The following is a 15,661-nucleotide window of genomic DNA, read 5'->3' as shown; positions in this document are numbered from 1 at the left end:
GAAGGGGAAAAGCAACAGATTGAGCACGTATTTGAACAAATAATAAAGGAGAACTTCCCCAATCTGGCAAAGGGAACAGCCTTCCAAGAAATCCAAGAAGCTCAGAGAGCCCCAAAGAAGTTGGACCCCAGAAGAAACACACCAAGGCACATCATAATTACATTAGCCAAGGTAAAAACGAAGGAGAGAATCCTAGAAGCAGCAAGAGGTAAGGGGACAGTCACCTACAAAGGAGTTCCCATCAGACTGTCAGCTGATTTCTCCAAAGAGACCTTACAGGCAAGAAGGGGCTGGAAAGAAATATTCCAAGTCATGAAAGACAAGGACCTACAACCCAGATTGCTCTATCCAGCAAAGCTTTAATTTAGAATGGAAGAGCAGATAAAGTGCTTCTCAGATAAGGTCAAGTTAAAGGAGTTCATCATCACCAAGCCCTTATTTTATGAAATGCTAAAGGGACTTATCTAAGAAAAGAAGATAAAGAAAAAACATGTATAGTAAAAGGACAGCAAACTCACAATTATTAACAACCACACCTAAAGCAAAACCAAAAGAAACTAAGTAAACAATTAGAACAGGAACAGAACCACAGAAATGGAGGGCACATGGAGGGTTAGCAGCAGGGGGGTGGGAGGAGGAGAGAGGGGGAAAAGGTATAGAGAGTAAGTAGCATAGAATGTAGGTTGAAAATAGATAGGGGGAGGGCAAGAATAGTATGGGAAATGTAGAAACTAAAGAACTCATAAGTATGACACATGGACATGAACTAAAGGGGGAAATGTGGGTGGGAGGGGGGTACAGGGTGGAGGGGAGACAAGGGGGGAAATGGGACAACTGTAATAGCATAATCAATAAAATATATTAAAAAACAAACAAAAAAAAAACAAAAAAAGAAATAATGGATCACATCTTTAAGACTATCACTCTAGGATGTAGCCCCACATCATGGCCTAAGGCATACATCCCATTCTCCCACTTTCCACACCCATTCATAAGAATATAACAGCTTTATGTAAAAAAAAAGAGTTCACTCCCATAAATTAAGTTTTAGATATCTTACATCCTTACAAAAGCCAAAAGATCACTTAAAAATCCTTTGAAAAACTCCTGAATTTTTCAGAAAAAAAATCTACTAGCACTATAGCTCAGTGTTTGGTTCTCCCCTTTCATGATAGTTAAAAATGATTAGCTCTCCATTAAAGGTTTCCTTATGCTATCAGTAAATACTTTATTCTTAGGTAGCAGCTTCAATATGGACATTAAAGCCCATCACGTACTATCATATGACCCTCACACACAGCTTCTCTCCCAAGGTGAGTAAGAGCAAATGACTTCATTCATTTGCAATAGATGAATAATTGCAGTCTGCTGTTTAAATCTGTATATTTTCATATCTTAATGTTTAGCACCCTGTTAATGGTAAATTAAAAGCAGACTTTAGAACCTTAATTTAAAGCAATGCCCAAATAGCTTAGATAAGGCAGGATATACTGTTGTACTAAATAATTTTCACAGCTTTTTATTTCTTTCTCTTCATTACCCTCCTCTTCCTGATCCCTCATTCTCCTCATGCCCTACTACCTCTTCTTCATTCAGTGGTCGGTTCTGTGCCCATGCAGTGCGTTTGCCAAGGTTTAGAGCTTGACTGTGATGAGACCAAATTACGAGCAGTTCCATCAGTGTCTTCAAATGTGACTTCAATGTAAGTAGAAAAGAATGGCTTCATCCTGACACCTGTAAATGGTATCATAATGAAGGCCTTGTCATTATTTTTTTTAAGATTTTATTTTTATTTATTTTTAGAGAGGGAAGGGAGGGAGATAGAGAGAGAGAGAAACATCAATGTGCGGTTGCTGGGAGTCATGGCCTGCAACCCAGGCATGTACCCTGGCTGGGAATCGAACCTGCAACACTTTGGTTCGCAGCCCGAGCTCAATCCACTGAGCTATGCCAGCCAGGGCTGCTTTGTCATTATTAATAATGCATTTTTATTCAGAGATTATATCATGGTTCCATGGTTGACTATGATATTTCCTTTTCATTTATTAAATGCTTCCCCCATTCTAAATTATTCCATATATTCTTATTTAGTCCCTCATAACAAAACAATACTATGAAGTAGTATCAATGTATTTCATCTAAACAAAAGATGCCATCAGTTGTATGAGCTACTAAGTAAAAAAGCCGCCTATTAAACTATTATATAAATCTTTCTTATTTTATTGAGTTTTACTTGACACATATTGAAAGAGATCTTTTAGACTTTATTGAACATAATTTTAATATACTCTTATGTATAAATAAAAATAAAACCAAGTGAAATAAATTGGATAAATTATTCCCAGAATTTCATATTTAAAATCTAACTATGCTGCATCATATTTGATTTGGAAATGTTGATATTGTTTTCTTGTCTAAGTAACTCAAACTTATATATGTAAAAAAAATCCTCATAATTAGTGGTTTGTTGATCCAGTACTAATTTGATTTCAACAAACTTCAGCAACACAAATACATACATTGGACTGACTGAAACTTTCAAAGGAAATCAGTGAAAACTAGATATTTTACTCTAATACTTTTGCTGAGGTTCTTTGTTTTCATCCCAATACTTTAGTGACTTTTGGCTCTAACTTCTGGGTATATGAGGACAAAATAGGAGTAATTCTTAAATATGTAAATGTTGGCAAGCCCTGCCTTTTCACATAACCCAGAAACTCATATGCTTGGTGTATATCCGGGATGAGGAGTAGCTGTGGGGAGAGTGATGCCTTCCGATTAACAGAATCTGGGGAGTTTCTGGCATTGACAGTCACCTGGAAAGTTGACCCAAGTTGATACTGAGCAGAGAGCATCAGGCAGGGTAAGCCATAGAGCTTTGCTGAAGAAGGCAACATTCCCACCTGAACTAAGAATGATTCTATCCTATCCTCCATTCGACAAAGTTCTTTTTGTAATAATGAGACTTACTAGAAAAAAAATAATAATAATCCCTCCAAAAAATAATCTGAAGTCCTATGGAAAGTTGCCATTCAGGGATGTCCAAACTTTTGGCGTCCCTGGGCCACACTGGAAAAAGAAAAGCTGTCTTGAGCCATACATTAAAACATTGCGATGCATAATCACAAAAAAGCTTGTAGTGTTTTAAGTAAACTTACGATTTTGCATTGTGCTGCATTCACAGCCATCTTGGGCAGCATGCAGCCCATGGGCCACAGGTTGGACACTCTTGAAAATTCTGGCTGGAACTGCTAGGTATAAAAATGTATGATTTTATTCTATTGTCAAAGAAAAAATGATTACTCATACTGTTTATTTAAAATTACCTCACAACGTTGTTAGCACCTATTGTATTGCACTGTCTTAACCTGAGTCCTTCATGTCCACCCTGTGTTTCCAAGTGTCTGTCCCACAGCGGTCAACCTCCAGACAGTTTATGAATGAGCATCTGTCCCATCGTCTTTTATAATGTTACTACTAATAATAGCATTATATAATGGGAGGTAATCTAGTCCAAATCCATTCTTCTACAATTAAAGGAAGAGGTCAACATGGAAAGATTATGTATGATTCATGCAAGGGATCCCAGCTGCAAAAATTTCAGGATTTTTCACTTGTTTTATTTTGTTACCACTACATTACACTGTTTTTAAAAATTAAAGGTTTAAGTACTTTTCAGTACAAACACGATTAAGAGAATGTAGTCTGTGTCAAGCTGCTTTTCAAATTGTGATATAAAAGAAAACCTTTCTATACAGCTTATTAGATTAAAATGTATTACTCATTGAATACAGATGGTTCAATTCTTTGTCCCAATTGACAGTTTACTCTATAACTAATTTTAAAAAGAAGTAAAGATAGTGGAAATTGGGCAATAAACTGTTAAAGAATATAAAGTTATGTTCTTTAATGTGTTTTAAAGAGAAACACTATTTTTATTGTCACTGAAAGAACTGAGATGTCTTCTAATGTTTGTTAAAGATAACTAGAAAAGAACATAACTAAAGATTATTTTCTGTTTTATTATTTTTAAGTTTTTTGTCAGAATTACAGTGCTGTAAACTAATTTAAGAGAATATCTTTAATGAATACAAAATCAACAGTTAGACCTAGTTTAAATGATACTATACATACGAACATAACATCATGAGCAAAATGTTTCCTGAAAGCTGTTGTTAAAATGAATAAGGTTTATAATTTTCCCTATTGTAGTTTAGAAATAAAGAAAAAACTTCAGGTAAGAATTCAAAATTTACCTTTATTTCAGGTCACTTCAGAAGAACTTAATAAGAAAACTTCCTCCTAATGGCTTTAAGAAGTACCATGATCTTCAGAGATTGTAAGAAAAAATTTAATTCCTGGTATTAAAATTAACTAACATGTTTTGGCATATCTACTTCTTTCCATTTATGTAGACACCAGCACTGTACCACTACTTAAACCTAATTCCTCTTTGGGGACTTACTTAGCTGTTAGATGTAGATGAACAGGTAACTTTTTTAAAAAGTAGTTCTAGAAGCCATTCTAGAAAAATCTTAATACCTATCCCCCCAGAAAACTAGAGAGTGTGTGCTGTAAGTCCTCCTGCCATACTCAGCCAAAACGAGGATCGTCAGAAGATTGTACTCTCAGCACTATTTCACAATGGACCACCTTAATACACATCTTAAAGAAAGATGTGAAGAACTTCTACCAGATCTGCAGTCAAGATTAGGTAGGGAAGAGTTTTCTCCTGTTAGTTTGCAAACTCAGTCTAGACCTAGAATAGCGAGTCCTTGTGGTTTGAAATCACTGAGCATGTGCTCGGGGACTTAATTCTATCTTCACATCTGCCTTGCAGAGTGAGTTTCATTTGGCCTCAGGTAGTATCAGCCATACTAGTTTCTCTTCAGTGTAGGTGAACTTTAGGGTGATGTATGTACTCTCAAAATCCATAATGGCCCAGGTAATGTTTACCTATTATTGAGGTCAACCAGTAACTCAATCATATTGTCATGTGCTTGAACCATTGGGCTTAAATATTTGGTGCCTAAATCATACTATCTAGAAATCATCTCAGAATTTCCAGTTTCATTTTCATACCTATATTGCTTTTAGTTTGGGTTTTACACTAGAGAAACCTGGTACATAAAGATATATCTGCACATTTTTCTTTAAGATAACATAAAAATAAAGCAGAATCAGAAGGAAAATTAATCCATTTCGATGAAATGTACTTAAAACCTAGATAATCTGCAAAAACTATTCACATTTGAAAATGAAATTTCAATAAAAATGATGTTTTAGAATTTTATTCTCAACATTTATAAATCAACAGGAAAGAGCTTTTCAAAAATTGTTCCTGATAGAAAAACCTCAAGATGATGCTTCCTTACTCTGTCTTCTGATTTCTGTCATGTGGAGAATTTTTCTGATCTGTAGCACCACCTTATGTCCACATGTTTAAAAGAAGTGAGAACTCCCAATTTAAATATCAAAACTCAAGTTTATATAACACCGTAGTTTAGGATTTTTAAACAGTGAACATTAATTTATGAACAGCCAATTTGTTCCAATTAATAAAAGATCAGAATAGCCTAATTTTTAAAAATCAGCTATTAAATGTATAGCTCGGCTCAGCCCCCAGGACATACTCTCTATTGCTTGCTCATTACAATACTTAGAGGCAAATAAACAAATACATGTTAAAGTCTTTCTACATATTAGTGAGAAGATGGATTACCCACTATGTGATTGGGCCACAATATGTTCTGTGAAATTGCTGAATGCATAATAAATTTAGTAATAACATTTTACAATCAAAGGTAGGCTTTCTTGTATGTTGGAGAAATAGGGACTCTCTTTTAGTCAAAATTTCTAATTAACTGAGAGTACGTTCATATTGGTTTCTCCCTTATTGTTCCTAAAAGTTATAAAATAAATATATATAAGGGGGGACCCAACAAAACAGGATTTATTTATTAAAAATTTGTGTATTTATTCTTACATGTTTAAATTTCCATCACCTTAAAAGTACTCTCCCTTTGATGTAATACACCTATCAAGATGTTGTTTCCACTACTCAAAACAGTTTTTGAACTTGTTAGTTTTAATGCCTTTTAGTGCTTCTGCCATTTTTTGTTTCACCTCTTCCACACTGGCAAAACATTTCCTTTTGGGGACATTTTTCATCCAGGGAAACAAACAAAAAAAAAGTAACTGGGGTGACATTGGATGAATGGAGAGAATGGGGGAAAATTGCTGAACACTTAGCATGCTATGGGGTACGTCTGCTCCTAAATCACCCATCATGAAATGGGCACATGCTCTAAAATAGTCTACAAAAAAATTTACTGAAGCCAAATGCAGCCTCTCACAACAATGCCAGCTGGTACACTGACACAGATGGGTTTCTAGAATACTCACCTACTGGACAAAGCCTGTATGACAAGGGGCCTGCCCTCCAAAGGATAATTCTGGTTTTTCAGGGGGGTCCCCTCTCCTATATAAACTCAGAATACCATAAAGGATAATTGTGACCAGCACTCAGGGCAAGATATCAGTCTTGCAGCCCTTACCTGGTCATTCCCCATCACCTGGGGCCATAGATGTACAAAGCTTCACTGGGTGAATATGATGCAATTGCTTGTGCTCTGGTACCTGTTTCCTTTGACCTCCAGTTGACTCAGGGCCAAACTTCCGGTGTGACTTTAGTTAAATATGTAAGCCTGCGTTCTTGTCTTGATAGTCTTAATTAATATGCTTCTAGACTTGATTCTTTTTATTTTCATTTTTTCTTTGTCATGTAGACGCCTCATAAGTTTCTCCAACAATTTGGGGGGACAAGATTTTGGGTGTCAAATTAACAAAATTAAAAATGACTTACTTCGAATTTTTGTAGTTAACATGAAATATATTTGGGGGCCTTAACAATGTCACACACTCATGCTTCTGCCAGCACCATGACAAACACCAACCAGTTTGAAGAATCCTAGCAGAAAATGCTAAAAAAAGAAAAAGAAAAGGAGTGTGACTTCCAGGCCTGTTTTATTAGTGAGTGCCTTGCTGTGCATTAAAGTTTTATTCACAGGAAATTCTAATATTGAATTTTAGCCATTACCTATTTACCTTTAAAACTAGCATTTCTAAATGAAAACTAGGCTAATCATACTTGCATTTCATAGCAAAACAAAGCTACATGATATCCAGTTTCACAAAATAATTTCATTATGTCTACCAATTTTAATTTTAAAACATTTTAATTGTGGCAAAATACACATGACCTAGATGTACCATCTAAGCCATTGTTAAGTGAACCTTCAGAGGCATCAAGTACATTCACAGCCTTGTGTTGCCGTCCCCACCATCCAGCCACAGAACTCTCTCCATCTTGCAAGACTGAAAGTCTGTTTCATTATGTTTTCCTTTTAATAATCATTTTCACAGGTGCCTGCAAAACAATAAGATTAGATCCATATCCACCTATTCTTTCAGAGGACTGTACAATCTCACTAAACTGTAAGTACCAATCAGTTTGTCCCTTCCACAGTGGTCCGCCAGCCTGACGCCTCCCTCTCCATGCCAGCCCTCCTGCCCACAACAGTGGAGGGGGGCAGGGGGTGCTCGGAAAGCTGCAGGGGCGTGCAGCAGTGTGGCTGAGAGCATGGGATTTGAGTCACACAGGTTTTCAAGGCCTGACTTCATCGCCCTCTTAGGTGTGTGAAGTTGAGCAATTTATTTTCCTTTCTAAGCAGCAGTTCCCTCTACTGTAAAATACAAACTATGATAGAACTCACTTCAGGGTTGTTGTGAGGAATAAACAAGAAAATGTGTTGGAAGAGTGAGGCGCACCGTGCCTGGCACATAATAAAAACTATTTGCACATCATACATTAGTCATGGTGACAGGAATAATGGTCAAATGAGCTTAATCAAAATCAGAAAGCCTGATGATAATTAAAATTCATGAAGGTGAAAACCCAAAGACTTCCCCAATTATTCTTTTTCTACTAATCCTGCCTGTAGGAATATATAAAAAAAGCACTGTAAAGGGAAAAGAGTAAAGCTTTTTAAAAATTGTGATAAATATACCAACATAAAATGTACCATTTTAACCATTTTAAGTGGTACAGTTCAGTTGCATTAAGTACATTCATGGTGTTTTGCAGCTGTCACCACCGTCCATCCACCCATCAACGGACATTTGGGTTGTTGCCACTTTTTGTCTGTTGTGAGTAATGCTGCCATGAACCTGGGTGCACAAACACCTGTTTGAGTCCTTGCTCTCCAATCTTTGGGACACACACCCAGAAGTGAAACTTCCACACTGTTTTCCACAGCATCTGCATCATTGACATCACCACCAGCCAAGCATGAGGATTTCAGTTCCTCCAACTCGTTATCATTTTGAGTTTTTTCTGGGTTTTTGGTGGTGTTTGGGTTGTTTTTTTATAACCACTAACCTCATGGGTATGAACTGGTATCATGGTTAAGAACAAAGCTCTTAAAAATAGGCTTTCTCAAACTTCCATTTCATTGAGTTTTACCCAGCAGCTGAACCTAACATCCTCCCATGAATAAACAACTCCCTATATTTCCATTTCTGTCCCCTTGCTTTCTATCCAAACCCAGGAAGCTCTTTCCAGTCAGATTCCTAGCTGGAGTTGTTAGAGTTTGGGGCTGAAGGCCACCTAATCATTTTACAAGCAAAGTTAAAGAAGTCACTGGAGACTCAAAGCGTTAACTGTAATCACATTAGCCATGTTCTCTTCCCTTTTATCCCATCCCTGCCCTTTCACCTCTTAACAAGTTAGCCAAAGTCAATATTGGACTCATTCTCATCAGGCTCACCACTATCTTTCTCTCCAACCCCACTAGGACTGTCCCAGACTTAACTCAACAGCATGTTCTTGATTTAATTTCCATGAATGTGGAGATATAGACCTGGAGAATAAATTAATTTACTCTCCATCTCTTTCCCTGGTTGCTTTTCATAGAACTGGGATGTTGTTTGGTACTAAAGATGTCACAGACTTCTAGTTTTTCATAGATAATCATTAGATACCTGCTCTTCATTCATCCATAAATATTCATCAATCCTGATGGTGTGCAAGTTCTTCAGCTAGACACCATGGGGGCGGAGAGGCGGGGAGGAAGGCATAGAAATGTGAGTCAGACAAGCTCCCTCCCAGCGGCTCTCACATCTGTGTTCAGGTACAGCATTGTGCTCACTGGGGAGAGGCAAACCTCTCGCTCTCCAGAAGCTTAGCCTTAGGTGGACAAATAATACCAACATACACCCAACAACAGAGAATGATAAAAAGTTATTACTTAATGAAGTCCTAAACCTGTGTAGTTCAGACCAATACTGCTGTTAGGATTCAGTGAGAGGAGTAACCATTTTGGGTCCAGAGCAGTGAAGAATGGCTGTAAAGAGGACCGGGCTAACCAGATGAACACAGAGTGCACAGGTGGATCAAATGTCTTTACCTGGGGGATTTCCACTGGCTGTTAAGGGAGCCCCCTAAGGCTTTCCTGGGAGGATAGAAGCTGTTCTTTACCCTTCTTGTGCCCACCTGAGGCCCCAGGTTTGCAAGAGAAGGAAGGAAGTGGTTCTAATATGGGGCGTTATCCCTTACTGCCCCTAAGGAAAATCAAACTTGGTGGGGGAAAGGAAGATTCCCAACAGGAGAAACTTTTACAAGATGTCAATTTAAGATCCGTCATAGTAGAGAAAAGAAAAAAATCAGTGTGGTCCGTGTATAAGTGCAAGTGAAATTTGAATACTTGTATATGAATCATAGGCAGAGAAGAAAAAGAAGAGGAAAGAAACTGAAGTGGGAGGCATGAATCAAAACATTGTTGTATTGTATAATAATAAATAATACTGTACTGAATACAGATGACTCACTAGTGCTGATGACATGCATTGCCTCAAATGTTGCGACAACCCCAAAAAGTAGGAACTAATAGTATCTCCATTTTGGAGTTGGAGAAACAGAGTCTTTCAGAAGTTAATTGCTTGCTTAAGGTCACACTATGAATAAGAAACAGAGCTAGGAGTCACACTGCTTGACAGCACATTCGAGCAGTGGATTGCTGCACTAAAGAAATTGAGCTAGAAACGAACATGGTAAGAGAGCATCAACAATGAAGAGAAGGGGTTTACTCTGTAAAATAGCGAGAAGGTGAGTAGGAAGGGTGGGGTCAAACTCTTTAACAAAGCATACAATGTCTTTTATCCAAAACCGATAAGAGCCCCTGCCTGCCTCCAACGTTCAGCTGTTGTTTCTCACAGGCTCATGGTGAGGCCACACTGAATTACCTTCTGATCCCTTAACTTGTCATTCTTGATCTCCTCTATCTAGCATACCTCCTGTCCCTTCTTTGCCTTGTGAATGACATGTCTTCATCCAAGATGCTTCTCAGTTGTTCCTCCTTTAGTGAAGTCTCCCTGTTTCCTTGCTCCTTCGTGCTCTGCAGGTATCTTCCTGCTTCCCACCCCAGGGAAGCCAGATGCTTTCTCCCCTGCAATGTCAGAGCAGCCACACATTGCACACTTCCTTTTTCCCCTTTGCTGTAATAACCTGTTTACATGCTGTCTTCCCTTTAGACTCAGGCCCATCAAAGAAATAAATGGCATATCTAACATAGTGCCATAGAGTAGGTGCCCAAAACAATCTGATGAATAAATGAACAGATGAATGAATACATGACTGATTGGTTTACTGGCTGATTATGAAAGAATTAAAAACAAGACATAAAAACGTAAATGATAAAGAACTTTTAGAGCTCCAAAGGCAGGACAATAGCATGATGAAAAGAATGTATAAGAAAATTTAAAGTGGATGATTATTATTTTTCATTCCCTTATTATAAGATATCAGGAATATCTAATTTATTGTGGTTGTTTCTCCTTTTTCAGGTTTCTTAGTCATAACAGAATAACCTTCTTGAAGCCAGGTGTTTTTGAAGATCTCCACAAACTAGAATGGCTGTATGTTTAATTTATTGGGCATTTTATAGTATTAATTTTTATGTTCTAAAAACATATGAGTGAATCAGTTTTTTTCTTCGGGCTGGCAGGATAATTGAAGATAATCGCCTCAGTCGAGTTTCCCCACTAACATTCTCTGGACTAAATTCTCTTATGCTCTTGTAAGTACTAAAATTAAAGCAAATATTTTAATTAAAAGACATGAATAAAAATTACTGCTTTGAGTTTAACAGCATTAAATTTGGAATTGTTAAAACCCTAAAAGGTTTTTCAACTAAAAACCATTGATTAATTACAGTTTATGAGACTATTTTGTAGTCCTAATTTTTTCATAAGATTTCCTGTCTTCTATAATGTCAGCCCATCTAAACTGAATACAGCCTCATGGTGATATTTTATTAAAACATTCTTAAGCACACCATTACTATCCTACGTAAGTCTTTTTTAAAGGAAACTATCATTCATTTAAAATCACCTCCTTTTCTCTGCCCGCTATTGAAAGGCACAAGCTTTTGTTCAGTTACTAATATTACTGCTTTCTCCGTATGACAGATATTTGTCAAATTTTGTCACTAACAAGCACTTAAATACACCAGAGAAAAAAATAGACAAGATAATTAGTAGATTTCCATGGTTTCATAAGAATAGTGATAATACCATGTTTGATTTAGGTTAAAAAAAGAACTAGGAAAATGTGACCTTTTAAATTTCTTTTCTTTTTCAGGGAACTGATGAATAATGTCCTCACCCATTTGCCTGATAAACCTCTTTGTCAGCACATGCCAAGACTGAATTGGCTGTAAGTTGCTGTATCTTTTTGTATAGAAGTCAACTAACTTTTCTAGTTTTACTCAGTTCTTTTGGATATTAGGTTTTGTAAAATGATATGTTGCTAATATTATATCACATTTTCTCAAATTACTTTAGCATGATTTTGTTATTAAACATCCCCATTATCTAAACTAACTCCTCTAAACTCTCACCAAAATAAAACATCTCAAAAATAAAAAAAAGCTTGGAAGCAGAAAGAAGGCAGAAAGAAGGTCATAGTATCTACATAACAACCCCCCCTTTGACCTGTTCACCTATTCATTTGGTATGAAAAGATTGAAGTTCCTAAATTCCACATAATGAGAACATGATACTTACAATTTATTTTTGAAGTCTAATCATAATAGAATATGTATGTTCCATGAAATTTATTACAGAATGGCTTTGCTTGTGGTAATAGGTATCACGCCACCAATTCAGAACTCAATACTCCATAAATTTGACTATTTAAAAAGCAGGTAAATGAAGAAATAAATAAACTAAATAACTACTAAAACATTCGACCAGGAAGTGGCATATACACTGTCCTATAAAAACTCCTGCTGTTTCTTATTGTGTAGGAAATTATCAAAATTTTTAAGCACACAGTAGATTTAAAATGCCAGCTAAAAGTAGTGGGGGAAGTCAGAGTAAGGAACACTGATTGTTGTAAGAAGGGACAACTATCAACCTGATAATAAAACAGGAGTGAGAAACGCTATAAACACCAGACCTAGTGGTTTAAAACATACTAGTTTAGAATTATTGGGGAAAGGCAAACACCCCAGAAATCAGTATTTAGTGCAGAGGGCATCTTGGTATTGGCACAGTGTCCTCACTGATGAGAAGTCAAGTCATTAAGGAAACAGCAAATTAAGTTATATACCCTCTGTTTTAATTAAATTTTAGTCCAGATGAGTACATTCATAGTTATGCATGCTCAGTAATCCAAACGTAGTCGTAAAGCAAAATTAGTATTTACATAAGTAAATTAGCAATTAAAAATGCATGCATTGAGACCAGAAGCAAATGTAGGAGCTATTAAGCACATATAATAATAAACTTTCTTCTTGCTTTTAAAAAAGCAGCCATATATACATTTCATATAAAATGATTAAGATTTATTGCTAAAGAAGTGGACTTTTTAAAATTTTATTACTAAAATTACCATCTTTAAGTTTTATTTATTTAAAACAACTCACTCCATATGCAGTCCTAATAGTAACTGTTAACCCATTTTTAATGCTAGTAATAATAAGGTTTGCTTTATAAATATTTATTTCTTTGAAAACTAATTACAATATCTTTACCTTGCCCATGAGCTTTTATTTAGCAAGTATGAACTAGAAAATATGATAGCTGTATTGGCCAAAAAAAATTTTAACTCTAATTTAGTAGAGAAATACATATAAAATAAAAAATATGATAGCCAAGGTAATATGCTTGCAAAATATATAACAGAAAACAGATTAAAACCTTTAATAGAGTTCCTTCAAAGTGATTTTAAAAACTGTAAAAACTACAATAAAAGTAGAGAAATTTAAAAAGGAAGAAACAAGCAGTAAATAAGTATATGAACAGATGGGCCATAGTCAAAGGTAAACTGAAGATTAAGAGAATAAAGTAAACTTTTGAGATAAGAGTAAGCAAGTTTATATATGGGTAGAAGAAGCTAATATAAGAGACCCTGGCCATGTAGCCAAATTGGTTTGAGCTTCATCCCACTATGTCAAGGTTGTAAGTCTGACCCCTGTTCAGGTTACGTGCAAGAACCAACGAGTGCATAATAGGTGGAACAGCAACTCGATTTCTCTCTCTCTCTGTCTCCCTTCCTCTCTCTCTTTAAAATCAATCAATCTATTGATTGATCAATCAATCAATAAAAGAATTTGAAAATAGAGAAAACAGTGAGGATATATTATGGAGCAAGGTACTAGAAGACATGGAAAAATAAATTATGATACACACAAAGCAATGAAAATGAACGCACTATACTTTCAGTCAACATGGCTCAATTTCAAGAACAAAATTGAGTTACAGTATAAATATTTCTTTAATAAACCAAAAATAGCTTTACAGATATCATACAAATAAATAATACAGTAATTAATAAACAATACAAGAACAAATTGTGGGTATCACATACTCATGACTGTAAATCTACTTTTGCCCACCCCTATATATACTTTCTATATATATAATACATATATCACTTCCCAAGAATATTGCACTTAGGCTATAGAAACCCATGAGATGATATTGCTTTCTACCAATGAGAAAGAACTTTACAGTCTACAAAATCATAAGTCCATCAGAGTTCTATGGAGTGACCAGGAGAGGTGACATATGCACAGTGTCCCACCTTCAGCAGAGCACAGAGTGAACAGTTGGCAGTCACAGAGCACATACAAAGACAACTCCTAAGACTTTAATACACTTACAAAGGCTAAGTGTGGGCTAGTATAGCATTCTAGAATAACTGGGACCCCACACTCAGAAGAGTCAGCTACTTCCAACAGGCTGTCCTCCACTGGTCTCCACGAGCTCACAGGGAAGACTGGGAGCAGGTAAGGAAAACAAAGAGTCCCTCTTGGTGGCACAGAGGCACGAAACCTCACCTGCTTCTCTAGACTTTCCTTTTGTAAAGCAAAAGCATTAAGCCACTGGGCAAGGGACAAAAAATCCTCCTGCAGCCAGGGACCAGGCATAGATCCACTGCTTCCTAAGGAGAAGTGGAAGCTAAAGCACCCCACCCCAGGGAAGGGGCAGAAAAATGTCCCCAGCCGGGGCTTGTGCTGCTACAGAGCGGTGGGTAGAGCTCACTTGTGTTGGGGCTTCTAGAGTAGGGGGAAAGCAATGCACAGACAACCCAAATGAACAAGAAACAAATCCATCATCAAATTATAAAGCAATCAACAGAACCAGACCCAGAGATAACTCAGATGTTACAACCTCCAAACAGGGAAATTGAAATATTTATAACTAATCGGTAAATGATATGGTGAAAAATGTGGACAATATCCATGAACACCTGGGACACGTCTGCAAAGAGATGGAAGCTATTGAAGAGAATCAAATAGTTACTTCTGCAGGCTTAGCAGCAGACTGGACACAACTGAGGAGGGAATCTAGGACCTTGAAGATGGGTCAATAGAAAGCTTTCAATTTGAATCTAAAAGAGGAAAGAGAATAAAATAAAAATGGAACAGAGAATCCAAAAGTTGCGGGATGGTGTAAAATTGCCTGAAAAATGTGCAAAGTCACAGAAAAAGGAGAGAAGGAGAATAGAAGAAATATCTGAAAGGATAACGACCAAGAATTTTCTAAAATTAATATAATGCAACAAACCAGAAACCTCAGAATCTCGGGAACACCCAAGCAGAAGTAGGGAAAAAACTAGGTAAAGTATAGTCAAAATGCTGAAAGTCAGAGACAAAAAAAGAAAACAAAACCAAACCTTAAAGCAACAAGAGAAAACTGGGATGTTATATGCTATAGAATAAAGAGCAAAAATGCCACACTCATTTTTAAAAAAGCTGTTGGGCATTGGTTAATGTTGGAGAAAAATAGACTTCAGAACAAGGACTATCACCAGGAGTAAAGAGGGATATCACATAATGATAAAAGGGTCAATTCAGCAAAAAGATATAATAATTTTAAATGAGTAGGCAGCTTCAAAATGAAAAAGTAAAAACCATAGAACTATCAAGAAAAACACCTAGGAGTCAAGACATGTCATTTAAAACCAGCAAATCTACCAATGTGTGGATATTTGACATTTCTAAGGTGAATGTTAATTAAAAGCACATAATTTATCTAAATCACATGGTGGAAGAGAGATAGAAGAACATAAAGGAAGATGGTATATACTAATTTT

The 15,661-nt window shown here is 36.4% G+C and overlaps 1 protein-coding gene across 5 annotated transcripts in view; it reads left to right on the top strand.

Moving 5' to 3' along the window:
* Positions 1-15,661, top strand: part of RXFP1 (relaxin family peptide receptor 1) — a 79,504-nt gene that overhangs the window by 44,276 nt on the left and 19,567 nt on the right. For 4 of the 5 annotated variants that reach the window (XM_036031960.1, XM_036031959.1, XM_036031958.1 and 1 more), the window contains exons 4-9: positions 1,597-1,702; positions 4,268-4,339; positions 7,426-7,497; positions 10,903-10,974; positions 11,064-11,135; positions 11,699-11,773. In XM_036031960.1, coding sequence (XP_035887853.1) covers positions 1,597-1,702; positions 4,268-4,339; positions 7,426-7,497; positions 10,903-10,974; positions 11,064-11,135; positions 11,699-11,773 — 469 coding nt within the window. The remainder of the gene's footprint in view (positions 1-1,596; positions 1,703-4,267; positions 4,340-7,425; positions 7,498-10,902; positions 10,975-11,063; positions 11,136-11,698; positions 11,774-15,661) is intronic. The other variant, XM_036031961.1, reaches the window with a different exon arrangement.

This window comes from Phyllostomus discolor, chromosome 8 (genome assembly GCF_004126475.2).
Source record: "Phyllostomus discolor isolate MPI-MPIP mPhyDis1 chromosome 8, mPhyDis1.pri.v3, whole genome shotgun sequence".
NCBI lineage: Eukaryota > Metazoa > Chordata > Mammalia > Chiroptera > Phyllostomidae > Phyllostomus > Phyllostomus discolor.
The sequence above is the reverse complement of the archived record's forward strand: the minus strand, read 5'-3'. Positions and strand labels throughout refer to the sequence as shown.